At 37.5% G+C, this 27,114-nt stretch overlaps 1 protein-coding gene across 6 annotated transcripts in view; it reads right to left on the bottom strand.

Moving 5' to 3' along the window:
• Cntnap4 (contactin associated protein family member 4) overlaps nt 1-27,114 on the bottom strand; it is a 237,479-nt gene that overhangs the window by 74,208 nt on the left and 136,157 nt on the right. For 4 of the 6 annotated variants that reach the window (XM_026409135.2, XM_026409139.2, XM_026409141.2 and 1 more), the window contains exons 5-9: nt 15,240-15,443; nt 14,504-14,688; nt 13,598-13,741; nt 11,377-11,638; nt 3,839-3,988 (exon numbers count right to left, since the gene is read on the bottom strand). In XM_026409135.2, coding sequence (XP_026264920.1) covers nt 3,839-3,988; nt 11,377-11,638; nt 13,598-13,741; nt 14,504-14,688; nt 15,240-15,443 — 945 coding nt within the window. The remainder of the gene's footprint in view (nt 1-3,838; nt 3,989-11,376; nt 11,639-13,597; nt 13,742-14,503; nt 14,689-15,239; nt 15,444-27,114) is intronic. The other 2 variants (XM_026409140.2, XM_026409137.2) reach the window with 2 other exon arrangements.

Genomic DNA, 27,114 nt, shown 5'->3' with positions numbered 1-27,114 from the left:
ATATATATATATATATAATGAATCTTTCTTTGCTATTATGGCTGTCAACCACTATTACAATTTCAAAGAAAGAGGAATGAAGAACGAGTACCTTCTTAATTCCTATATAATCTGTGATAGATCTCTACCTGGGAATGTCCATTAAAATGAAATGTTTGACTGAGGATATTTCTCTTAATGCTTTGTTTTTCCAACAAAATATATTTACAAAGGCCAGTATTATCATTTAATGCTATTAGCAGGCCATATTGAAATATTCTATTTTAACCCAGTGGAGACTTTGAAGTTTCAAATTTAATATATCAGAAACATGTAATCAAAGTTATTGAAGTATTAATTTATTCTACATGGTAATAAACACATTTCTAGTACTTAAAAATCCTCTATACTATAGGATGGGGTTACCATATAGTAACCATTGATTCACCTAGCATTGATATGCTTTCTAGGTGAATTATTCACCAATTAAAAATGTCAGGATAAAAAACTGAAAGGATAATGGTTCTATAATATTTGGTGGCAACTATCCTATGTCAGAAATATAAACAGCTCTGCTAATCTCCTTTTCCCCAGGTGGTGTTTCCTGACACCTCTCAAACTATTTCAGAATAAAATAAATTGTGCCACATGCCCATAGGAAACAAAACTAAGCAAACTCAGATTCACAAGGAAAGGTCATGAAACCATGAAGCAGCACAAGGTCAGACCATGGGGCACTTCATTTTCCCAGTTACCATGTTCGATAAGCAAGCAATTCTTAGAACAAAGAAGGGCTCAACCAGTTAGTCTCAGTAGCTCTAAGAGGCAGGCATGAGTTAATATAATGTTCTGCACTGAGCCCACTTGGGATGGAAGTTCTAAAATAGGAAGATTTCTGGAGAACACTTAATGCTGAATTAATGGATGGATCCATTACCAGAGGCAGTCAGCATGTTAAACACCTCTGAGGATGACAGATGAATTATCGCTGGATACCACTGTACCAGAAGTGAGATGTCGAATTCGACTTCATGGCAGTGTCACCTGGTCATTGGACGGAGAACGGTTTCTTTATATAAGGGAGGAGGAATGTGAGAATTCACAGTTTCAGCATCCCCAGCTTGAGTTGCGTGGTATGTTATGCACAGCACAAAGATTCCATAGGGGAATTCACAGAAACGAGACACCCATCCGTCCTCCATCTGGAGAACCCAGATTTAAAATTAGTAATTTATAAATAATAAAAGTTGAGCACAGGGCACCGCAATGCAGTCTGACTTTCTGAAGAGCACACGTTGGAGGGGAAAAAAGTCAAAGAGTACGGAGTCATGGAGGAATGGTGAAAGTTTTGTGTGGCCCACCTAGAGTGCTGCTGACTCAGGGGCAGTCAGTCCTCTTTCCCAATGTGACAGTCACTCTTGAGACTGGCAGAGAACAGAGATCGAGCCCAGTCTGCTGGAACAACCTGACCCTTTGCAGCAGGCACCACAGCCAGGTTAGACTGACTGCATTCTGATAAGACAGCTGGAAATGTGCAGCTGAATTCAGGGAGAAGAAGGATGGATGAATTGATGGGAAGTGTCTGCCAGCATGGCTTTTTTTTCTTTCTTCTTGAAGATCAACTGGCCGAAGAACCACCTACCTAAAAACCACTTTGCACCTTTAGATAAAACAGACCCTGGCAGTGAGAGGGACTCTTGACCACAAAAAGCAAAAGGTTTTCTATAGCAACTGACTGACACAGTTTGCCCAGGACTTCAGGGAAGGACACAGGACTTTCAGCTAAAATGTGGAAAAGTTGGTCACCTCATGGCCAGTACCACCCACACAATCAGGGTCTCTGTGCTGGTCCTGCAGTTTAGGGAATGCTGCCCTGCCTTCTTAAAAGCATGACTTTGCTTATGGTCCTGGCGGCCTCCCAGCGAAAGGTGGTGTGTCCACTTGGAACCCTCTCCTCTCAATGTCCCAGAATTCAGGGTTTCTGGCCCCCAAAACATTAAACGGACTTTCAGGAGAATGGACCTTCTTAACCAGGCTCTGAAGCACAAGCCCTGGAAATTCTAGGGTAGCCTGGATTTTTCAGGGCATGTTCAAAAGGGTTGGAGTTGGGATTTTACAGTGGAAGTTTCCACAGTATATCTTTTAAGAACATCTTAATAGATGTGAAATTATAATGAACATGAATTTGGAAACATATTCCAAATTCAGAAGAGTACTTTCTTGGGGAGATCAAAAGATAAGCTCCTAGAGGGACAGACATTATGAATGATCTACTCTTTCTTAAGCAGAGGTATGCATGTGAAGATGCATACTTCAAAATGCTACTAGAATTCCTTAAAAGGCATACGTGATCGAAGAAACTGAATGTGGGATATCCAGGAATCCTCTGTAGGTCTTTGCAACTCTTTGATAAAACTATCCAAAATATTTTTTAAATATAACACTGTACAACATGAATCATAGTAAAAAGAAAAATTACAAAGTGCATGTGATATATTTCACTATAAAATATTACCGTATGAATAAAAGCCGCCACTAGAGAAAAAAAACTTGTAAACAAAATGGGCTAAATATTGCTAAATCTGAACACGAGGGATATAAACTTCTTTAAGAATGATGATTCTATTTTCATGATTTATAAACATTTTATCCCATCTTCTATTTTTTATTTTGTATCATTTAACAATATGTCTTTCTTCTTATCTCTTTTAGTACTTGTAAATCTTTTCCTTTGGAATGAAAGCTCTTATTTGAGTTGTTCTATACATCTCACTATCGATTAAAAGAATATGTTCCTATGGATTGCCATTAAATCAATCATACATTCTGAAATAATCTGGTTCAGAAATGAACAAATCTTAGTAAAGGAGACAATTGCATCTTTTAAGATTGTGGTCCAATGCTGCCTTTGTGGATTGTGTTCAGGTTTTTAAATGTTTGTTCTTTTATTTGCTTTTAAGTTCTGATGACTTGATTCACGGGTTATATACTCATTGTCAATTCTTACAAAATAATTTGTATTTCAGTGGTGAATAATGAAACCTCAGCTACTTCCCCCAAATTAAAAAATGAGTCCAACAGAAGCAACTATTCCAATGAAAGGTAAAAATACCAAAACAATGATAATATAAGAAACACCCCTTGTCAGTCATAATTAGACCAAAGTTTTAGCCACTAACAGTTTTAAAACTGCATTTCTGATGGCAAAGAACATTTTTCTAATTTCCCAGTAATAAAAATTCATTTACACTTCTCCAGTTTCTTTTTCCAAGGTTTTAATTCAAACATCCATGGGGCAGGTAAACACTTTACGTGTTCTTGTCCTCTACAGAAGATGGCCTGGTGTTGAAGGCCAAGGTCCCAATTTCAACAAATGTATCAGTGCACTATTACTTAGCAAGGAGAAGAGGTTGCTATGGCTAATTAATTGAAATCATTTGTCCATTGGCATCATATTGCCCTTCTACATTGGGCAGTGGGAAAGCAATAAGGATGCTTAGAGGCGCTAAGAGGTACATGATCAGGAAAACACTGCAATAAAATCAACCCATAAAGCCAGAAGAAAACATAGAAGGGCCATTTAACATTAGGAAAATATAACAAGCTATGAAGGTAAGAACCGAAGAAGGTGGCCTACTTCAAATAAATCTCATCATAGAAATTGTAAACAGCAGTAAGTCCACTTTGTAGCCGCGTACTTCAGATTATAATTTGTCATCTTGATCCACTCATTCTAAAGAAAGTGAGAAATTATTCCTCAGTGTGAACGTTGGTTAAAGCATGAAGGCTTCGGCAAGACACAAGAGTCAGAAATACAAATACAGCCCAACCGCCCAGAAGGACTCACCCTTTTTCTTACCTCCAAAATAATAGGTGCCTCCTGAATAAATCTGCTCAGGCCCAAGCAAAGGAGAAGCAGTGGTCACGTGGCCATCCACCACCACACTCAGGTGAGTCCTTTTAGCAGATAAGGAGATGGAATGCCACTGTCCATCGTTCAATCCAGCACCTGGGGGAGGGGAACACAGGTGAAAGAGATGACTTAACAGAAGCACTACAGGAGGCTGGTTTTCAACAAGGATGCACACCGCAGCACTGTAGCCACTGCAGTATTTACATCACTGTAGTCCCCTTTCTATTTCAAAGAAAGAAGAATGAAGAACCAGTAACTTCTTAATTGGTTTTAACCAATTTTTAATTGGTTAAAATAAAGTCCCCCAGTGGATGCCTGAAACTCTATGGAAATTTTGTTTTTTTCCTAAACATACATACCTGTGATGAAGCTAAATTTATGAATTAAACACACGAAGAGATTAACAAAGTAACTAACCATAAGATACAATAACTATAGCAATATACTCAAAGTTATTTAAAAGCTATGAATTATTTATTTCTGGAATTTTCCATTTCATATTAGCAGACCATAGTTAACCCTAAGGAACTAAACTGCAGAAAAGAGAAGTGTGGAAAAGCTAAATAATAATATCATAGTCATAAAAAGGGGAGAAAAGGAGGAGGGGAAAGGGTGCTGAGCAACGAGATAGCATCCTTCACGTGTGAAGTGTGTGAGGTCATCGCCCTTTCTTAGGGCCTCCATGACAGGAACACAACTCCCAGCAGCAGACACCCCGAAAAGTTAGTCTCTCCATTATTTGCCATCGACTGATTTTCAACTTCCATCCATGTGATTCACCCCTGCGGGGAGGAGTTTAGGAAGAGTATACATGTTTCTACATCTGACCCAATAAAATGTTTTGCCTATTTTTTTGTACTTTTATGGAAGCCACTTTTATGATATATGGTAGAGTTTTTGCAAACTATATGAGAAGCAAAGAATTTAAGTTATCCTATGGACATGTTCCCCCTGAGGTCCAACAAGAAAACCCTCTGCCCTATTGGTTTAGCTCTCGTACTGTAAATCTTGGAAGTACGAGAAATGTATTGGTGGGTTTTGCTGTTTGTATTGGCCCTCAGGCACAGGGCCTTGGTATTCCTCAGTGTAGAGCAGGCTGTGATGAGTCTTTTGGAGAAAATATGCATGCTAGATAAGCTTCATTCAGGCATGAGTTAGGATGTTGTTGACGGTGAGTTCACTGTTAACAGATCAACAACACACTGCACACTAAATAGGGTGTCTCTAAACAGAAACACACATTCAGGAAGGTTATACATTGATTGCTTCAGAGAAATTTTATGACCAGAGATTCACAGGAACTAAAGCCTGTATTTCCCCTCAGAGTACTGGTTCAATATTCCCTAAATCAGCATTCATGGAAACTTTATAGAACAGAACTATCACAAACAATGAGATTAACTCTCTATATATGTATATAAATATGTGTGTGCACATCTATGCACACACATACACAATTCTAATTATATTAATTTTTATATGTTGCTATAATCAAAAGTCAAGGTTTTCTTATTGCTTCCAAAAACAATCTCCAGTCCTCAGGAGAGGCACTCCCACTGACATGTCTCCACAGGATGGCACAGCCCTCCCCCTTACAGGGAACTACACACAAGGAGCTCTGTGGTTGAGTTCTGAGCAGAGGCTCAGAGCTAAGCATCTCTATTGTGGATTTACCAGTCAAGTTTACACCCACTGAATACTTAACTCGGCATAATTATGCAGATCAAATCACTAAACAAAAACATAAGCACTCTCTTAAACCCAAAGAGCTGTTTTTCTAATATTATATGCAATTTCCTTTCTGGTATCACATGGACCTCTTTTCTGATATTATATGCAATTTCTTTTATTCCACTTAGCTGGTTTCTACCACAGGCTTTCAGACTGAAAATGCATCCAAGTCCCCTTAATTGAATACACTTTTCTGCCCTGGATGTGTTGAATCTAATTCACATTCTAGCTGGGATACAGAAGCCCCACATCACATCCAGGAAGACAAAGAAAAAAAATTTCAAGATCCAACTCTGGTTTGGTTTATGAAAGATGCTGGCAAAGACTTGAAAGCTGATGTGGAGAATGTAGGTTAGGTACTTTTAGACACATTTCCTAAGAGTGGACTCTAAATAGACACTGAATAGAGTTATATAATCCTTGAGGATACAAGTTCGGACTCAAATAAGTCAAACATTCCTGACTTGTCATTCAATGCTTCCCGTGGGAGGGTGCACATAGAGTGAAAATCCTGTGTACCCACTTTGCCCCAATGTACAGACACCTCCATCTCTGTCCCCACCTCTGTCCCCAGAGTGCCTCCATCTTGTTTCCAAAGCCCTGTGCACCTGACTCTACTTCTGTTATTTCAAGTCACACCTTCCCCCTTGGCTTTGGATAGTACTTCTCAAACTACCTGTGGTGATGTAAATTTTATTTTCCAATCTACTCCAGATTGATACTTTTATGAAATGTGATGAAAATGAATCATGAAAAAAATCTTAATGGCATGAAATGCAAACCTGCGAACCACGTGCTTCAATGTTGCAGGCATCTATTCTTGTCATAACTGTTTCTAAAAGCTTAATTTCAATTTTTATATTTGTCTTGTCATGAATCAGTAACAAGTATTTCAGGGACCCAGGGCTGGTATAGGAAATATGCACTTTGTATTGAGGGGCTCTGGGCAATTGCTGCTAAGGCACACAACAGAATTAATCAAAGGCTTTGGGAGGCCTTCTGACTAACCTTGCTAATGCAGCAGCCAAGTTAGAACAAAAAGAAACCGTGACAAGCCACTCAGTAATTTTACACAGTTAAATGCTTCCCTCTGATCTGCTGGCAGGGTAGGAACTTGCGCTATGGTTGTGGAAGAAACTTCAGAAAACTGTCCTCCAGCATCATTTGTAATAGACATCATTTACCTGTAGAGGAGACTTATTACCTGTCAGTGGGATTTATTATTCGAATTAAATCATGAAGGGTCTCTTTAACTTATTGCAACTAATTCTACATAATTTTTAATCAGACTCTATTTTTCTTTGTAAGTATACGAATCCTTTCCACTTCAAGAGCAGATGAAAAGTGAGCCCTTTTAAGGGTCACACTACTGGGAATGGGGGGAAGGAGAAGGAGGAATCTTAGGATTTATAGTTTTTTTCATCATTATGATATTATGTAACTAAACACTAATTCTATTTACTGTCACCTTCACTCACACCTTCTGAGTGGGGGTAGAGAGCCTGTTGTTGGTATAGTAACAAAATAATGATGATGATAATTTTATTGAGCTATTATTCATAACAGGTACGGAACACTTTCACTGAATCTTTGCGACTTTTATCCTCATTTTAAATCTGGAGAAAATGAGGCTCAGGGAGGATAAACAGTTACCCGAGATAGTTTCCAGCTGGCGAGGAGAGGAATAAACAGAAACTCAGCTGACTCCAAGATCCACATTCTTCTCTTCCTACAAAGCAGGTGGTCCCCTTATTTTTTTTGATCATGTTTAACAATTAACATTGATAAAGAGAAAAGCAGTCCCTGCAAGCCAGGAGCTGGCCCAGAGTTATTGGAAAGGCCTTACGATGTAAGAAGCTGGCGGAGCCCAGCTTGGTGGTATCCTGTCAAACCTAAGCAACCTCTCAGGACACTTACATCAGACAAGGTCACTGGACAATGAAACGGGGGTAAGAAATCAATTCCACTTCATGACCTTGTGCAGGCACAGACAAAAGCAAGGCCTCTGTGCCAACCACAAAAACACCACACGCTCCCTCTTCTGGATGACAGGAATGACCAACAATTTTTTTTTTTGCCCAATTAAAATTTTAGCCTTATTTCTTTCCTCGATTCTTCTAGATGAGCTTTACGATGGTACCTAATCATAGAATTACCCCCACATCCTGACAGTCTTTAATCTACAGCATGTTTGCCTCCTGGAAACGTCTCCCAGGTCAATGAACACAACCCCAAATCCTACAAGAAGTCATTCCGGACACCTTTGCATTGAGACACCCTTGTGGCTCTTGGGGTGTGTGTTCCTCTAGTTGCAACAAGCAACAAGCCTGACTCCTTCCAACTCCAGGTATGTTTACAGTGGTCTTTGGCCAGAAAACACTGACAACTACAAATGGAAGAATGGGGTCACAAATGGAAGTGCTTGCAATTGTGGTGGTAGAAGAAGATAGGATGGTGGACCCAAACCTTCCCCCCCACACACCTCTCTCTTTTTCCCCATCCCCCTCTGGCTTAAATCACATAAACACACAAAATGCTAGAAGGAGGGAAACGTTTGTCTCTGCTCCCTCATATATAATCTCTGATACTATCTTAAATTGCTACAGAAACATTATGACAGCTCAGCCGCCATCACTCTCTCATATGACTGTAACTGGCATCCAGAGGATAAGATGTAGAAAGAAAAAAATAAGCCTGCCATCGAGGGTAGGTTCTCGGTAAAGGTGCAAAAGGCAATTATACAGAGGCCATTACTCAAGGAGCAACCAAAGGGTGGTGCCTATTTCCAAATATATTTCAGTGCTCTGAAAGCACCAGAAATTCCCATATCTACTAACTGTAGTCACTAACCAGAATTAAGGATCCAGATCACTAGATAGCTCTTGTCAAGATGACAGGATGGAGGTCACGGGTAGCCATCACTTTAGTGGAAAGCAGGAGCTTAAGGGATGACAGGATTATAGTCAGCAGAGTAGGAGCAGGCTCGCAGTGAAAGGGAGGAAGGGGAATTTAAAAATGGCTTCTCCTGGGTGAGGCAAACCCAGACTGCTACTCCACTGCTGGGGACCCTGGAAGCACAAATGCCAGCAAGTGAAAATCTGCCAACACCCCACACATTGCAAGCCTGTCCCAGCCAGGCCCCGCCAGGGGACCAAGCAGCCTCATTTTCACCATCAGGCAAAAGCTGCAGAGAAATGCTCCAGATCAGCAGGAATCTCAAATTTGACAACAAAGACTTTTGTTTTAAATAGGAAAACAGAACTGCATTGTTCATTGGGTCCTTGATGCCAAGTGAATGGATTTTGCTTTGACGTCTCTAAGCATGATGATGATATTTTGTGTCACGAGGGAGTTTTAGAGTATTGCTTGTATGTTTCATGATTTAGATAATATAACATTTCAGAAATGATTCAGGCTGACATAATATTTTTGAAAAACTCCAAATGACAATTTGCAAAACTGTACCTCACAGTAAAATTTTAGCTTCAAATCTCAAACATTTGTACAATTCAGTTCTTTCTCCATATGATTTAATTTTTTTTTTCATTGCAAAAGATAAAAAGTTTGAGTTTTTGAAACTGAAATAGATTAGTAATTTAGATCTCCGATAGCTATGAAAAATTAAGCTACTCTTGCCTGGTGAGGTGGTACATACCAGTAATCCTAGCAACTCAAGAAGCTGAGGCAGGAGGATGGCAAGTTCAAAGTCAGCCTCAGCAACTTAGTAAGACCCTGTCTCAAAATAAAAAATAAAAAGGATAGGGGATGTAGCTCAGTGATAGAGTGCCCCTGGGTTCAATCCCCAGTATCACATACACACACACACACACACACAATTAAGCCACCTTTATATAATGTAAAGATATTATAATATGATAGCAATCCATTCATAAGTGAATTTTTAGAATCATAATATAACTGATTTAATTATCTTTGTACAGGTGAAGTCTTTCCCTATGAGTCCCCACCCACCCAACCACCATTTAAGTAGTTTACCAGTGCATGCAAAATGTACTTGCTTCACTGAAATTAGCAAAAGTTAATATTTTGAAAGCAACTGGACAGAGTTGGTAAGTGAAGGCTGACTTTTGTTATCTGAAGTGTAACAGTTTTGGTAACATTAGCAGCTATGGAAATAATCACATGAAGTCATAGGACATCATAATGGATTATATTGTATATGGATTTAAACATGCATTTAGAGATTTTTAAATCACTCAGGGTATTCCCTACAGACGTACACCTAGTAATTTACGAACTCTATATTCCTATAAAGTGGTTAGAAATGAGCTAGCTTCATGGGGCCAACTACAGTAGCATTGTACTGAAGCAGTTTAAGATGTTGAAAATTAAACTATGGGGGCTGGGGATGTGGCTCAAGTGGTAGCACGCTTGCCTGACATGAGTGCGGCCCGGGTTCGATCCTCAGCACCACATACCAACAAAGATGTTGTGTCCGCCGAGAACTAGAAAATAAATATTAAAAATTCTCTCTCTCTCTCTCTCTCTCTCTCTCTCTCTCTCTCTCTCTCTCCTCTCTCACTCTTTAAAAAAAAAAAAGAAAATTAAACTATGAACATAACCACTTCGGAGAACATCAAGTATATCACAATAAACTACACAATAATGGCAATCTTTACATTTTTAGACCCTTGTTTTATGGGCCTATTAATTATTAATATGACACTGATTAATTTATGTCCAGCATTTAAATTGCAGTGATAGATGAACAATAACACAAAGGTTATAAAGAATAGTCATTTGTGTATGTGTTTGTATATTTGTTTTCCTTATTAGTTTTCAAATGTATTTTAACTTCTTTTTCTCCCTTTCCAAGTCAAATTCTATCAACTTTGGTCATAGTTAATATAGAGGAATGGTACACTGTCATTGGTAAATTGTTTTTAAAGATAATTTATTAAATTAATGTAGCAGTTTACCTCAATGCAACCTTCACTTTCTGGGCTTAGATGTTCTTCTACTGATGTAAAAAATGGAGATATCTTCTTGAGAACTACATAATTTTAATAAAGAAACGAAAATATCCCTAATTCAAAGCACTGACCTACATTAACATTAATTTTCTAGACACTCATATATTCACCTTGATTATATTACTTCTAGTTATTGAAACAGGACCGGATTGCTTACAAGTGAAGAGAATTCCAACTGGTGCCCAAGGGGAAAACTTTGCACAAATCTTTACATTTTGCCCCAAATCTATCCAAATCTTTACAAAGTGCAACACGCAAATTTAGCTAAATATTTAAGTTTTGCATTTATATTATACACTGATACAAAGATATAGGTATAGATTCCAGAAAGATCTCTCCCAGTCTCCAAAAGACCAGATGAGATATCAGCCATGTTTGGCAAAGTCTAGTTTTCCTATAAATGACATCCAATTAATTTATTGGTCTATTTCAAGTGTTTCACATTATCCTCAAAACACACATTTCTCAGGATATTCTATAATTTGTCTGAAGTGGGAGAAAGAGTCACAGAAGGAAATTTCTATTCCCCCATCTCTATCATTTTGGTTAATAAGAACTGCGAAGGTTGGAATGATATTTAAAAGGAAATTGGAGTCAAGTTCCTCTAAGGAAGAGTACTGATAATCTTATTAACTCCAGTATTCATTTATTAAACAAATATTAATTTTTTGGTTATGCATAAAATTTGTGGAGAAGGAACCGAGAGATAATGAAATCTTCCAGATCCATATGCTTGGCCTGTGGGAGTACATTTATTACCTGCTGTGATGTCACTGGGTAATTTTCCCTGCCGGAGGAGACTCAGCTTAAGTTTTCCATCACTAAGCAAGAGGAGAAGACCCCCTGAAACCAGCTGGAGTTCACTGAAGAGCAGAAGTCCGGCCTTATTCCATGTTCGAAATTGAAAACTGGCTGAAATTTCCTCCTCTCTGGGAGAGGCGGGCAGAGCTAAATAACTCCTGGAGCTCAGAAAAGTCAGAGGCACCCACTGTGGTTGTGAACAGGAAAATGACACATTTCCCTGAGGACAAAGTAGAAGAAAAATCTTTCAGCATGTTTTACATATTCCATTAGTAATAGAATTTGAAATAAGCATGAAGACTGCTTATCAATTGTACATTATCCTCAATTTAAACCAACAAACTGCCAACACCATGAAAATCCAGGTCCTAGCCATATACTTTAAGGTTCTTCAACCACTTTCTCTGGTCTTATCCCCATTTCTCAAATTTAATATAGATTTGAAAAGTCCCTGAAACTAACTTTACTTAGAAAATACATGTTGGAAGGAAAACATTCAGTCTTGGTCAAATAAAATCGTTAAACTATATTGATTCTGTTAAGAGTGAATTAACTTCCATTTGTAAAGATCTGTCATGTTCCCATGAACAAAATAACAAAAGCTAAAGAGCAAACAATGCTAACTTTTATGCTAAACCATAATGTAAATGCAGTTATAAGACAATCAAACTCAGGGAAAATGGAAAATGTTATCCACTGGACTTGGTCTCAGGCTTCAATTAACCTGCAAGCAACACACCCTTTTGCCAGTAAAAAGTGGGGTTTCCTTACATGAGCATTTTCTGAAAAATTAAGCTTTGAATGAAACATATATTTATTTTTTATTTCTCCTTTAAATTATTTTCTCTTTTATTAAAAACAACTACTTTAAAATCTTAGTTGAATGTTAAGATCCTATAAACACCACCAATTCACAATTAGGAATAAAATAATTCAATTAGGAATAAAATATTTTTTCAGTAATATTCTTGTAACGTGCTTTGGGATTTGCTGATGCAACATGAGCTTCAATTTACAGATACTAAATTTTAAACAATGCAAGAAATTATGTGTTATCAAATGGGTAAAGCTGGAAACCATCCCCCCCCCCACACACACACACAATTTCTTTCCTTCCCTGGGTAAAACATGCTTAAAAAGGTGGCTTGGGTGATATTTGACAGTTAAAAGTAAAACACCAGCCATTTGACTCCAAGGGATTTTTTTTTTTGTGTGTGTGATCATGCATATGAAGGATGAGAACAGAAATGCTGGTTTATCCACTCTCCCTGTTCTCTTCCACCAAGTACTACCTCCTCCTCCCAAAGGCTGGCACCAAGTGAGCAACTCCAGCCCAGCCCACCCTCCAGCCCAGTGCTTGGCTGGGGACCTACCAAATTAGTGGCTACCCAGAGACAACTGCCAGAGACCCCTCTTCAGAAAGCCTCCCCACAGGCTGAAAATGCTCTACAAAGTCCAACATGTCTGTATACAGTATGGCTGGAGGCAGAATTAGTGGCTTCTGTGATCTTCTACCTTCCCCTGCCAGGACTTCAACTTCCAAGCTCCTCTGACAATTGCTAAGATCCAAGTTCTAAGATAGATCCTTGGGTTCATAATACTCACTCTTGTGCTGCTTCCCTGACTAATCCCTGACCAACAGTTAGATTTAAATTTTGCTACTGGTGCACTGAATTAGAACATAATACAGCCTGAGCAATAGTACTATTTGCAAAGACTGGTTGATGCAATGTTGCAAAAGCCACATGTTGTTGTCGTTGTTTTATAATCTGTATGGATAACTATGGAAAAATACAAGCTTTTCCAATGTCTCTCTAATATACATGGCTGTTATCTGATTTCAGAAACTCCCTATGCTCATCTATTGAGTTGGTCAAGGAGAATCCTATTGAGGCAATTGCAGAGCAAAAGAAATTATTCTCCTAGGAGCAATAAGATCACAACTAAATCAAAATATTCACTGTTAAAAAAAACTGCTTTACTTCACATAAAAATAAAAATTATGTGTTGTGAATTACAATTCCTTTAAATAGAATTAATACTTTATATTCATATTGCCAGAGAAGAAAATTAAATAAAAGCAATCTTGGAAATATTGCATTGACTGGGAACCTACAATGGAGTAGTTTTATTGCAGAAAAGACTTTCTGTTTACTCATTCCTTCATGAAGTCTCTTACCGTGCTGATGATCTGTGGGTTTTGTTGCTTGGCCAAACCAATGATGTCAACTCCATTATAATAGAGATTTTCTAAACATCCATGAAAATTTTTATATTGGAATGACACTGATTTTTCAGGTGCTGGAATCCCTCCAAAGCTGATCTTAGAAAGAAAAATGGCATCAATAATATTGTTTAGTGATTTATGATAATCTGCTTAAATGATTATGATTAGCAACTGTAGCTGCAAGGCCGAGGTACAGATCAAGTTTTCATCATCCTGCATCAAAAAATATTCAGATACAGATTTTAAAGCAAATTTATATGCATTCAGTCCTTATTCACACTAGATCTTGATTATTCCAACAAATTGTTAATCACACCTGGTTTTTATATTTATCACTTGATGAGGAAAATCATATCTTTATATCCATCACAAAACTTGATCTGTTAATAATGTTACTAATTGTGACATTTTATTTTGTATACATTTCTAGCACACATTTGATATTTGTGTATTTGAATCAATTGTTAATGAGTTAATCAATCTTTTTGTTGTCTTAATCTTTTGGATACACCCCCATCACCCCATAAATCTATGCTTTGCTTAGGAGTAGCCTAAACCATAAAGAAATCATACAACACATATTTGCTTTTGGTAATGAGATCTCATCATGTGGGAAATTTCCTCCCTATGCAGAGTATTTCAGGGTGATTCTGCACCCTGATAATAAATTAACACACTGCAGGGAATATGCAGCCTCCAGTACCCAAGCCCACCATTGAGTTAGGCCACTGTGGGAAGTATTTCACCAGCCAGGTGGATGTACTACACAGGTGGGTTCTCTATAGCACATTTTCTGTTGGGAAGCTAAATGACACATCGATAATAAAATCTGTATTAATTGAAATGTAACCATCACACCTCATAATCAAGATCCAGGTAATTGAATTCTCCCTGTGCATGGAAACGATGCCTATGCTCATCCACTGTAAAGTTGACCTGTTTGCCCAAACGCTGGATGAGCACAGAATGCCAATGCTGGTCATCCAGCAGGCTGCCCAGGGTGAGATTGATTGGCGCATGAGTGGAGGGCAGTTTAGCATCACCTTTGAAGAGGGAGAGACAACATACCATTATTCACAGTTAAAAGGAAAAAAAAAATTCCCTTTTGTGCCCAGCATCTCTCACAATAATTGTAATGTCCTTACTGCGTCCCATCCCATAGACTAGTGTGAATTTACCTGAAGTTTGAGTACAACAGTCTCCCAACCTTGTAATTTCTTACACCGATAATTCTTTTTATTATTGTTACTCATTGCATGCTCATTTTCTATGTAAATTTTATCTTTGCTACAACCTCATTATTTTTACTACTGCAATATTTTTCAATGACCCGTCCCTTTCTTTTATGGTGCTAGAGAATAGTGATGAAATTCTATCTAGGGCTATGGAAAAAATCATTCAGCAAGGATCTTATGCAATTTACAAAATGCGAACCATTTTAACATGACAGGGTAATAATTGGCAGATAGATAAGTCCTTGAATTGGAAAACAAAGCACCTTAAATGTTTTTTAAAAAATAAGCCATAAAAGCATAAGGTTACTTAAGAAATAAGTAAATGATCAAATCTTCAAGAACAGCGCCAAATGTTTTACCTGAATTAATTAGTAAAAAGAGTTTTCCTCTTCTTAACTCCAGTGTGATATGGTCTCCACTTGGCCCTGCCCTGTGGAGTAGAATCCCATCACTCTGCATGGTTTTAAATTTCAAAGAAATAATATCTTTTATTGGGCTCAGGGATTTTTGATCAAATCGGTAGAGAAGGGAACTTTTTCCATCAAGATCAACCACCTCTGATCCTAGAGACAAAGATATTAAAAGTCATGGATAAATGTATAAATAAGGATAAATATGCCCTCCATTAAAGCTTTTTAAGTGTATGTGTAATAATTATGACGATTGAATGCCTAATTCCTTCTTGAAACCCAGGATTGATTCCATTTTAGTCTTCACTGCTTCCAAAATTCATGGGGTAAAAATACATTTTAAACGTATACCTAATTTTCTCTTTAAAAATGAAAATTTGGAAAAAAAAGGTTATGATCAACATACATAAAATCACTTTGCATTTTCACAATCAGTATTTTTAACAATGCTTTTGAAATGTTGAAATCAGATGGGTTTTCTGGCTCTAGAAAAAAAGTGATTTTGATATCTCAAAATGCTTTTATCCATGTGCTATATAAAAAAGGATCCTCACAGAAATAAGCATACACTCTACACTTCCACCACTTCAACTGCATATTAAACTGACCTTTGTGTTTTTTATACATATTTTTCATGACTAAGTGAAAGTATTTAAGAGCAGTGCTATTTTCTGCTTTCTCAAGAGTATCGTTGGAAAGACATTAACTTAATGATATTGTGAGGTTTATTCTGCCGCATTTGTGTTATAACTGTGACACTGACATGTTGTTTCAGCTTTCTGACAATGTCTTACCAACTCATTGTCAAGATCGCTCTTACTCAATCCATCTGAAAAAAGATGTCATGTTATACTGGTAACATAACAGCACATCTGTCAGAATCGGTTGCCCCCTGAACAAGAGACGTAAAAAAGAATCCATAATACTCAGAGATCTAGCAGTGTTTTCTACATTTCATAAGTAGAAGATTTTTTTAAAATGCAATTACCCTTGAGAGTACATTTATGTAATAAATGAAGACATTAAAGAAGCCCAATAAAATATGAAGCTATTTTTCAACTGGTAAGCTGACTTCTTCCAGTCAACAAAATGACATTACAGCTTACTCATCTTGTTCCATTTGACAAAATTATGACAGCTACTCTTAGGCCCCAATATGCATTTTATTCTGATTATCCATCATATTTTATAAACCATTCATAAGTACCACCACCCTCAAATATTTTTTCCACTGCTTTATGCTGCTATCTTCTGAAAATTCAGGTTTGATTTTTTTTTCACTTCTTGCTAATGTGCTTATAAAGAATTCATTCACCAAGCACACATGAATAAACATTGCATTCTTTAGAAAGAATAATGTTAAGGGAACAATTATTCCTTGTTATATAGCTGGATGAATGTTCATGGTAAAAACATAATTCTGTGTCAAATACAAATAATGTGCTCCACAATTATTAGATTACAATAAATTAAGAAAATTTTCAATAAGACAGATTTTAAGTGCTCACACATTTGGAGCGATGCAGTTATCTCTGAGTTAATGTATTGCTTAAAGGCAACCATCATAGTCATGATTTTATTTTAGATAAAGACTGTTTGTGGAATTAGCTACTGAGAGATTTTTTTTCCCCATAAAAAGTTTAGCCTATGTTACTTTAGTCGACTATTTCTTTTTTTTCTCTCTTTTTTTCACTATGGTTATTATTATGTTATAATGGTCCTATCCATCTTCCGAGGCATCTGAAGCTTTTGTGCCTGGATATTTTCATCAGCAAAATAAGGTAGCGAAAAGCATTTCAGGCAATGGATGCCTAAGGCAAAGGTGCTCAGCTTCCTCTCTTAAACTGAAGTCACTGGACATGTTCTTGCTTTCCACTCCCCAAGTGCATGAGTGTACAACTGGATAAATTCCTTCAGTGAAAAATATTTACACCAGCATGTTTGAGGCACTGTAAAGAGGCTGAGATAAAAGGGTAAGTACTGGACACCACCATGGATTCTGACCTCATGCAGCTTATACTCAGGGAAGATGGACAACATTTAGCAAATGAACAAGGTCAGTTCACAGAACCACTGTGGATTGTAACTAGTGTTAAAATTAGAAAGACAGGGGCCATTTGTTAAGGTAAAGAGAAAAATCTTTTTCAGGCTCAGGTCTAGAAACCTGAGGCTAAGGAGGACAATCTACCTTGTCCTCCCCCTACTAGAAGACTTTTGAAACACTTGATTTTCAGAGGCCTAGACCTTCTCCCAACACAGTCCCATTCACTAGCATGAAAGAACACATGGAAGATTGCTGAAACCATAGATAGACTCAGAAGAAGGAGTGAAGTCGACTTCATTCAACAAAGAGACTTGAAAGGGAAGGAAAGAAGTACAGAAGTGGGGAATTTGAAACATGGCTACAATCACATCACAGATTTCACATGCAGGTAAACAATGCCCTTCAGGGGAAAAAAAGCTTATTTGCAATTGAGAGCATGGGTGCATTTGCAATGCAAGAAAAGGTCAAGTAGCATACATGTAATAGATGGATATGATTCTTATAAGAAAGATTCAGGATGATTCTTAACAGCATTACTTGAGACAAAATTGTCACTCATAACAGTTCACTTTTTAAAGTATCTCATTTAGAAAAAGTCATTTATACACAAGCATATCTAATATGTAAAAATATAATTTTAAAGCATCATCCCCAAAAACTAACTTGTGATACAGAAAGTACATGATGTAGAAATCTAGAACTACCTGTAAAAATCTCTTAAGAAAAAAATTACTCTTTTGATCTTTGCAGAGAGCATTTGAATTCTATATATCATCAGTACCTAACTCTCCAAACTGCTGTCAGGAGAGATAGATGTATTATCTTGAAAGTGATTTTACCACCATTAAGAAAAAATCAGAAAAACTAGAAATAAAGGAACAAATCTGCTTCTTACCAATGTTAAACTGGAGCATTTTTAACAAACCAGTGTAAAGATTATTTAATTTTACATGAATTAGTAGCTTTCTGATTTTATAATTTATTACTGATTAAGGATAGATTCTATAAAGTTACACATTCATTTGTAGATTTTTTTCCCAGTAGAAATGCAAATGACTTCTATCTGCCAGAAAAAAAAATATCCTCAGAGGTTATGATTGGACATTAGTCACTTATGTATTTACCTATTAATATTATTCCAACATTCTTTCTAGGATTCCTAAGTATTCCTGAGTATATACTCATACTCATTTTTTTTAACTAGAATTAACCTTCTTCTGATTCCTTCATTAGAGAATCAAAAGCATCTGTGATATGCATTTATTCTATATTTAAAGGATGATTGGTTTCACATTTCAGAAATTTTACTTTGCCATGAGTCATTGAGAAAGCACATTTGGACATTACATCATTGGCCAGGAAAGCCACATTTGAAGTCATGGCTGCAACTGGTACCATTCCAAGAAAATTTGTTTTCTATTCCACAAAGATTTTCAGATTTAAGAATTCAAGAATTCTTGAACTGCCAAAGCAATTCTCCCAAGGGAATTTCAAGGTGATTCATCATTTTAAATTTAAACACCTATACAAGATCTAATATGAATATGTAGAAATAATAAGATTACTCTAACTCAAGCTTTATTTGTTTAGAAACACTAATCATCAAAAATAATATTTATATTTCAACTTGCAGTCAATGGCTATCATATTTATTCCTATCTTTTGCCAAATACCTTTGAGGAAAAACATCTTTGGAGTTGTATAAATAGGAAAAGTAGATGAATCAACTAAGTTAAAGAAATTTATAAGAATAAAAGTCCTGCAGTACAAAGATGTAGAAGAAGACTTCTTACCTGATTGGAGAGAAGAATGATTTTTCTTATTGTCAATTTGTTCATTAGCATGCTTTTTAACTGAGATAATATTTATAATAATTGGATTATTACCAAGATTAATAATGTGACTGTCATGCATTGGCTCATCATGGGGAGAGTACAACTCTAATTTCCTAGTAACAGGTTGCAAATTATTGTGATATAGCCACCTCTTTTCAGCCCAGCCTCCTTTTAAGCCATTTATAACAGTGTATATTGCCACTTTGCCTAATAGTGTAGCCAGTCTGTAAGAGTTTAAATCATTGTTCCATCTTGGGCAACTGTATGAAAAATGTTGTCACTTCAGAACCACAAATTTTATTAACATAATTCTAGAATTCAGAAGACCTAAAATCAAGGTGTTGGCACAAGCTGCTTCCCTTTCGGTATCTAAGAATTAATCATCCCTTTCGATGCCTTTTCTGCCTTCTAGAGATCACCTGCATGCTTTGGCTCATGGCCTCTTCCTCCAGGTGTTAGGCCAGTTTTGTGGCATCTTCAAATGTCTTTCATTCACATTCTCTCTCTCATTTCTGCATTTACAGTCACATGTCCTTCACTGACCCACCGACCTCCCTCTCAAAAGGACCCTTGGGATTGCATTGGGTCCACCTGAACATACCAGCATAATCTCCCCACTTAAGAACCTTCACTTAATTAAATTTGCTAACGGCCTCTTCCACGAAAGATAACATTGGTATTTCTTCTTCTTTGACGTGCCTGTTCAGTTCCTTTTCCCATTTATTGATTGGGTTATTCGGGTTTTTTTTTTTTTTTTTTTGGTGTTAAGTTTTTTGAGTTCTTTGTATATCCTGGAGTTTAATGCTCTGAGGGGCAGGTGGCAAAGATTTTCTCTCCTCATTCTGTAGGTTATCTCTTTGTGTTCTTGATTGTTTCCTTTGCTATGAAGAAGCTTTTTAGTTTGATGCCATCCCATTTATTGATCCTTGATTTTACTGCTTGTGCTTGAGGAGTTTTATTGAGGAAGTCTGTTCCCGGGTCGATAAGATGGAGAGTTGGGCCTCCTTTTTCTTTCAGTATGCGTGGGGTCTCTGGTCTAATGCCAAGGTCCTTGATCCATTTTGAGTTTTGTACAGGGTGAGATATAGGGGTTCAATTTCAATCTACTACATAGGGATTTCCAGTTTTCCCAGCACTATTTGTTGAAGAGGCTGTCTTTTCTCCCATATATGTTTATGGCACCTTGGTCTAGTAGGAGATAATTGTATTCATGTGGGTATGTTTCTGTGTCTTCTGTTCTGTTCCATGGGCCTTCAATTGTATTTTTGTGCAAATACCTCACCATTTTTGTTACTGTTCTCTGTAGTATTGTGATGCCTCCTGTTTCACTTTTCTCACTGGGGATTGCTCTGGCTATTCTGGGGCTCTTATTTTTTCCAAAGAATTTCATGACTGCTTTTTCTATGAAGAACATCACTGGAATTTTAATGGCAAATGCATGGAATTTGTATAGTGCTTTGGGGAGTATGGTCATTTTGTCAATATTCATTCTGCCTCTCCAAGAACAAGGGAGACCTTTCCATTTTCTAAAGTCTTCTCCAATTTCTTTCTTTAGTGTTCTGTAGTTCTCATTGTAGAGGACTTTCACCATTCCACCTTACGTTCAACCACAACCATGAGATCAAAAGTGCAATGGGTTGCACCCCATCTATGTATAATATGTCAAAATACATCCAACTGTTATGTAGATCTAAAAACAATAAACATTTTTTTAAAAAAATAAAATAAAATGTTGAGGTAAGCTTCTGCTTAAAAAAGAAGAAGAAGAAGGCAGGAGAGAGCTTGATGTGCTTTAGAAAGATAAATTTAAACATAATTACAGTCTTTGAAAAATTTACATACATGTCAGTGGAGTGCTTGGTAACTTTAAAACTAATCATGTAAATTTATTGACTTAGAAAGACATCCACAATATACTTTAAATGGGGAGGCGTGTTAAAAAGAAAAAGACAGCATATCTTCAGGTTTCAGAGACTATGATCTTTGATGGGACATTATTGTATCACAGCAAGTCACTTAACCTCTTTGTCCTTGTTTCCTCGACTGTAAAATGAGAATAATAATAGTATTTCCTCATAGGATTCATGTATGAATGTGTATCTGCATAGCTTTTAGAAGCTGGTACCTAATGAGCAATCAATAAATGTTAATGACCACTAATGATAAAGGTATTGTTGTTATTAGAATATTGGACAAGAAAAGAGATACAGCAAAACTACTTACTACTATCTTTTGTGTATGTGTCTCTCTAAAACAAAATAATGAACTTCTGAAGTGCACAAGAAACTCCCAGTTATCAATGTCAGTGCCAGGTTATGCAGCAAGAGTGATCTGGAGCCCTCTGTGGGCTCTGTGGCTTCTCCTCTGTCTGTCAGCTCCTGCCCGGGCTGACACCACAGCGATCCTAGGCGACCTGAATCCTCCTGGGTGAATACCTCCATCTCAAGTCTGCTCATTTAGAGCAAGAATCAAGGAACAGAGCAACTCACAAAGACTGGAGGCCCCACCCCCAGACCAGTTCTCTCTGTTATCCTGGATATTGACTGTTTTATTTACATGATTCAGAAATACCATGTCCCATGGAATCAAAAACTTCCCAGTGGAAAATATTCAAATATCTTTCAGAAAGTGTTGTCAGAAGGGGTGGAGCTAAAATATGTGCTCTGCCCTCTCTTCTGCAGCACATATTTATGGAGAGCTTTCTGTGAAAGACACAGCAACGCATAAAAAACAAAGAACACTTTTTTTTTTTTCAAAGAGCTTACAGTCTATGGGGGAAGATACACATCCCTGCCATGCAATTATTCATGGCTTTGTTCAGAGCTTTGCTTGCGCATCAGGACAAAATCCCAAATGATTTCTGAGATGTGCAAGAGAAGTTGATCTGCTTCAGCCTCTAAGGATGTCAACTAAATTGCAAAAATGCTTTACCTCCCTGAGCTGCAAACTGTTTTCCACCTCTGCCTATCTCACATGCAAACACTCCTGCTGGACCTAGTGTCTTCCCCCTCCCCCACCCTATGCCTGCTCTAGAAATTTGAAGCTTCTTAAATTTTGAGGGGTTGTCATTTGAAAAAGCAATGTCCTTCCTGTCCCCGAAGTAGATTACTAAGAAAAATACCCATGAGCATGATTTCTTAAATTGAGCTCGCCATATTCGAATCACCTGAGAAGAGTCTCTTGTGGGTTCCATAAACATTTTACATCCGGGGCTATGCCTGGTGTCTACCAAGTTAGAATCTCTGGAATTCACATTTAACTCAGGAACTCAAAGTCCTGGGTGATTCTGTGGCAGATGACAGCATGGGGGTTGTTTGACAGGAAGAATAAGTAGGTTATAGAAACCTGTTCTCTGAAATTGAATACTCTCATTACCTATTGAATTGTACCATGGAAAATGAGTATTTTTATTTATTTATACTATAGTTGGTTCTTGCAGAAAGTTGTAGAGGAGGGAGAGATTTGTCCCTGAAAGCTGTTTCAGAGATAAATTGATTCTTCAAGTAACTATGAATTCTGGCATTATTGATGAGATCAGAAGATGAAAAGCTTAAAAGAGAAAAATCAGAATAGAAAAATGCATGAACTAGAAAGCCAATCCTTCAATAATAGAAAATTAACTGTATCTAAAGGTCATGAAAAGAGTCTCCTTGAAAAAGATAATAGGGTTTTCTATTCATCCTTTAGGAATCACCCCCAAAATAGAAACAAAATAAGAAAAAGAAAAAAAAAATTAAGAGAAAAATAAATTAAGCAGAGTAAGAGTTCTACCTTCAAAAGCCAAAGAAAAAAATAATACAAAACATCCATTAGCTAGAGAAAATGGCTGGAAACCAAAGTCTTCTTGGTTAAACATGAAGTCAGCCTTAAACAGTGCTCAGACTATTTCTTTATTTGAAAATGATTACCCATGAATTACTAAACAAACAGAGGTCCAAATTTGACTTCTAAGAAACATAAATCAGACTGAGTCACTATTAAACTATTATACAGTGAAATATTAAAGCAACGGCATGATGTATAGGCACTTGAGATCTACATTACTGAACTGGGTTTTTAAGGGGTGGGGGGAGAGAACCCAAGCACTCAAGAAATCAACAGGAAATAGATGGTACTATTTTTTGCATAGTAGGATAAAAGAACACAGAATGATTTAAGGGACTCTTAAGTTTAAAACAACTAAAATTAATACCCTGAGAAGGAAGAAGGCACAGAAGCAAATACTGCACAGAACCACAGGAAAAAGTGACTTTCTTATCATGGTTTTAAATAGACAGCGTTAAGGTCAGCAATAACACAGCTGGGGGGTTGTGGAGACAAACATGATCACCGCTACTGAAATATCAATCTAAATCAGCCTTCTAAACAGATTTGAAATTAGCAGCATCTACTATGTCAAGGACACTTCAGTGCGTCATTGGAGATGTAAGTTGTATTTCTGTCTCTAAAGCTTGTGTGTAACTTTCATAATGTCACCAAAGTCACTTAAATGCTGATTCTTGGTTTCCTCATTTGGATACACATTGTGACAAACTCCAGCCCTCTCCTACCACACAAAGCTGCAGTGGAGACCAAACGAAGCATCAAAATGTTGCCATATTTATCATTTTGTATGATATTAATAGCCCTTTAATCGCAAAATATTTACCATCTTTGTGTTTCTCTCAAAGATATCTGTAATCCATCGCTACTGTGTGAGTATAATAAATTTGTGAGTTGGGTATATTTATTTATTATGCAGTTTATGTTATGGCTAATCAAAATTTTCTAATTCACCCACTTAACAAATTGGTTTTGAACATGTACGCTGCTGCTGTGTGGTACCATGGAAGACGCTGTCCTCACGTATCCTCCAATCTTAAGAAAGAGACTTCAGGCAAATCATCCTGGGCTCACAAATATATCTTAAAGCTGTACATTAATGCATGAGAGAACAGAATGGGGTAACAGGAGAGATCTGAACAGAGATATTCAAGTTAGGTTGGCATCAGAGACCCTGCTAAGGAAGTGATACTTACACAAAAGAAGTGAATACATGTTAACAGGGGTCAGGAAGTGAGACGGACAAATGGCCAGTGATGGACGAGGACCTGAACTGTGGGTTGAATGGCAATGGAGAAGTAAGTGGAAGTGGTCCACAGGGAGCGGAATTACCAGCAGATCACTCAGCTATAGGGAGGTCTGTCTCCAGGTTTTGTTGAGACAAGTCTATTTGGGGGTTTTTCCTTTATCCCTCAAATACAATTATTGATCCTCAGGCCTGGTCTTTACTCCTAAAGAAAAGCCCTTTGGGTTTTTCAGTTGAAAGCCCAGTGTGTTTAACAAATCCCTCTAAATTCACAGGACTAGAACTCCAAAGTAATCATCTCAGCACTGGGCAGACGCTAAAAACCTTTACAACTGTATACCCCTGGTTCCTGCTTTCTCTGGGGGATCCTTGGTATCTATCTCATCTTGGACAAGTGAAGTTTAAGAATCAACCAATGATAGGGGAACTGCGTAGGCTCAAGCTGAGGCTCTCCTTCTCTGACCATCTTCTTTTGGATATTCCTTCCTCAAGTTTTAGTTACTCTGGCAACCTTGAACTCTGACCTCTATATCCCTAACCTAGGAAAATCTGATTGTCCTTAGAGTTAAACAGGTGGAACACAGATACCCTGTGATTGGCTTTCCTTCTTTAAAGAATGAAGTGTTTTCAATTTTCCATTTTGAGTTGAATTTCCAAGCTCTGAAGTAATTTTTAAAATATATTTTATGAAGTACTTATGCTTGTTATGGGTAGGCTAGTTAAAAAAAAAAAAATATATATATATATATATATATATATATATATATATATAGAGAGAGAGAGAGAGAGAGAGAGAGAGAGAGAGAGAGAGCGCCATGGCACACCCAAAAGTAAAGCATCTCTATTTTCATGAACATCTATAGTTACCTTGATCCATTTCTTTATTTAGGGTTGCAAAATAGGTATATTCCAAATTCTATTATTTCTTTTTATTTATTATCTGAATTTTATTTTTTTCAAGAAACTCTTCTCGTTTGGTTACCTTGACACAGATTACGCAGGAAAAACAGGGTAAACAATGTTTTCCTTTCATCTGTTAGTTTTTACAACAAGGAAGTAGATACCTAATGTTCTTCAAAGGTGAGCAATGGGGCTTTTGGAAGATCATTCATGAACCCAGTCACTTATATATATGTACTATTCTTCAAAAGATTGCAGTCACTCTTCTTATAGCTGCTAGAACATTTCCATGTTAGCTCAGTGAGAGCCTCCTCGGCTGGTTTTTATGTAGTCCTGATGGATTTTCATAGTTCCCTTGTTTTCTAGGGCCTAGTGGGAGATCTTTTTACCATTAAAGGCATGCCCTTACAGGAGATTGCAGGACCCTGGTGAGTGAGTGTATGTCTGTCTCTCTCTCTCTCTCTCTCTCTCTCTCTCTCTCTCTCTCTCATCTCTTTTTCTCCCTCACTCCTCCCATTTATTAGTTTTTGTTTTTGATTTGCACCCTGGATATGAGCTGAGCAGTTTGTCACAGGCTACTGCCTAGATGTGTTGCCTGGTCACAGGCCCAAAAGCAATTAGACCAATTGATTATGGACGGAAACCTCCAAAACTGAGCCAAAATAACCTTTTTCTCTTTATAAGCTGAATAACTCAGGTATTTGTTGTTAGTCAGTGGAAAGCTGACTAACAACACAGTGTGCAAGTCTAACTTAATGTTTTTACATGATTCACCGTGCATTCTTATTTTTTAAAAGCTAACATGAGCTTTAGGATAACTGACTTACGTTCCACCTATTAAACAGAAGCCATCATTTTCTCTTCCTCAGTCTGCATCTAAACAATTAAACACAAAAGGTTGACCCTTCTTGACATTTGTTCTCACCCAAACTCATCTGAGCCTCATCCTGATCTTTAGGAGGCTGGGGTGACTGGGATGGGACGCTGGAGAACAGTGGCATCATCATCTGTAGTTTTCAGTTTAGAAAACACAAGTAGAAAATATAAGAATCAAGACAAGCACAGATGATCACCCAAGTGGGAAAAGAAAATACTGAAAGAGACCTAGGTAATAGCCTCTGTCTATTCAGGATGCTGATCTCCCATAGCACATGTTTGGCTAGGAAAAAGAAATGCAGTAAATTTGTTACATCCCACTAGGGATGACTGAGAGAGCCTTCCTGGGGCTCACCTGCATTCATTCATTCATTCACTCATCATCCAGAAGATTAATAACAAAAAGAATCTCTGATTGCAACCTATATAATGCTGGCACACTATGATCGGAAGAAAGGCTGACTTCTGATGGTTGGAAACATTGACCCCCAAGTCTGAAGGTGGGGTGTCAGGGAAGTTGCCAGAAGCTGACTTCTATGCTAAGAAAAGAGAATGAGTAAGAGAATTTTCTAGATACAAGAAAGAAGGTTGCTCTGTGGCAATGACCCTAAGCATCTCTGAGAACCCCGAAGCTAGAAAAATCATGAAGTCAGGTCAAAGAAACTTCAGTTCGCTCAGTATGGCTGCACAGTCGGATGCTCTTATCCTTTTGGGGGTGAAGAAGAGAAGACCATGGGTGGCAAAATGAGGATGTTTACACAGGGACTGGAGAAAAGAACTTCAGGATTTATATTCAGGACAATCCGTCTGCAAGTCATCCACAATTAAAAACCTTAGCTCGGGTGATTTACTCTCCACTTCCCCACCGGGGCAGGTCAGAGACACTACATTTACCACGTTCTTTCCTCCCCTGCCTTTGTGTCCCACTGTTCAGCCTTCCTTGGAACATTTAGTAGAGGAGCACCTCTTATCATGGAAGATTTTCTTTTCCTTTCTTTCTTCCATCAGTTATTTCCTTCCATACATCTTTCTCTGGATCTATAGACATGTTCACAGCTGCTATGGCCGAGACATCTAAAATTTATACTTTCCCTTTGATCC

The sequence above is a fragment of the Urocitellus parryii genome, chromosome 15, assembly GCF_045843805.1.
Source record: "Urocitellus parryii isolate mUroPar1 chromosome 15, mUroPar1.hap1, whole genome shotgun sequence".
Taxonomy (NCBI): Eukaryota; Metazoa; Chordata; class Mammalia; order Rodentia; family Sciuridae; genus Urocitellus; species Urocitellus parryii.
The sequence above is the reverse complement of the archived record's forward strand: the minus strand, read 5'-3'. Positions and strand labels throughout refer to the sequence as shown.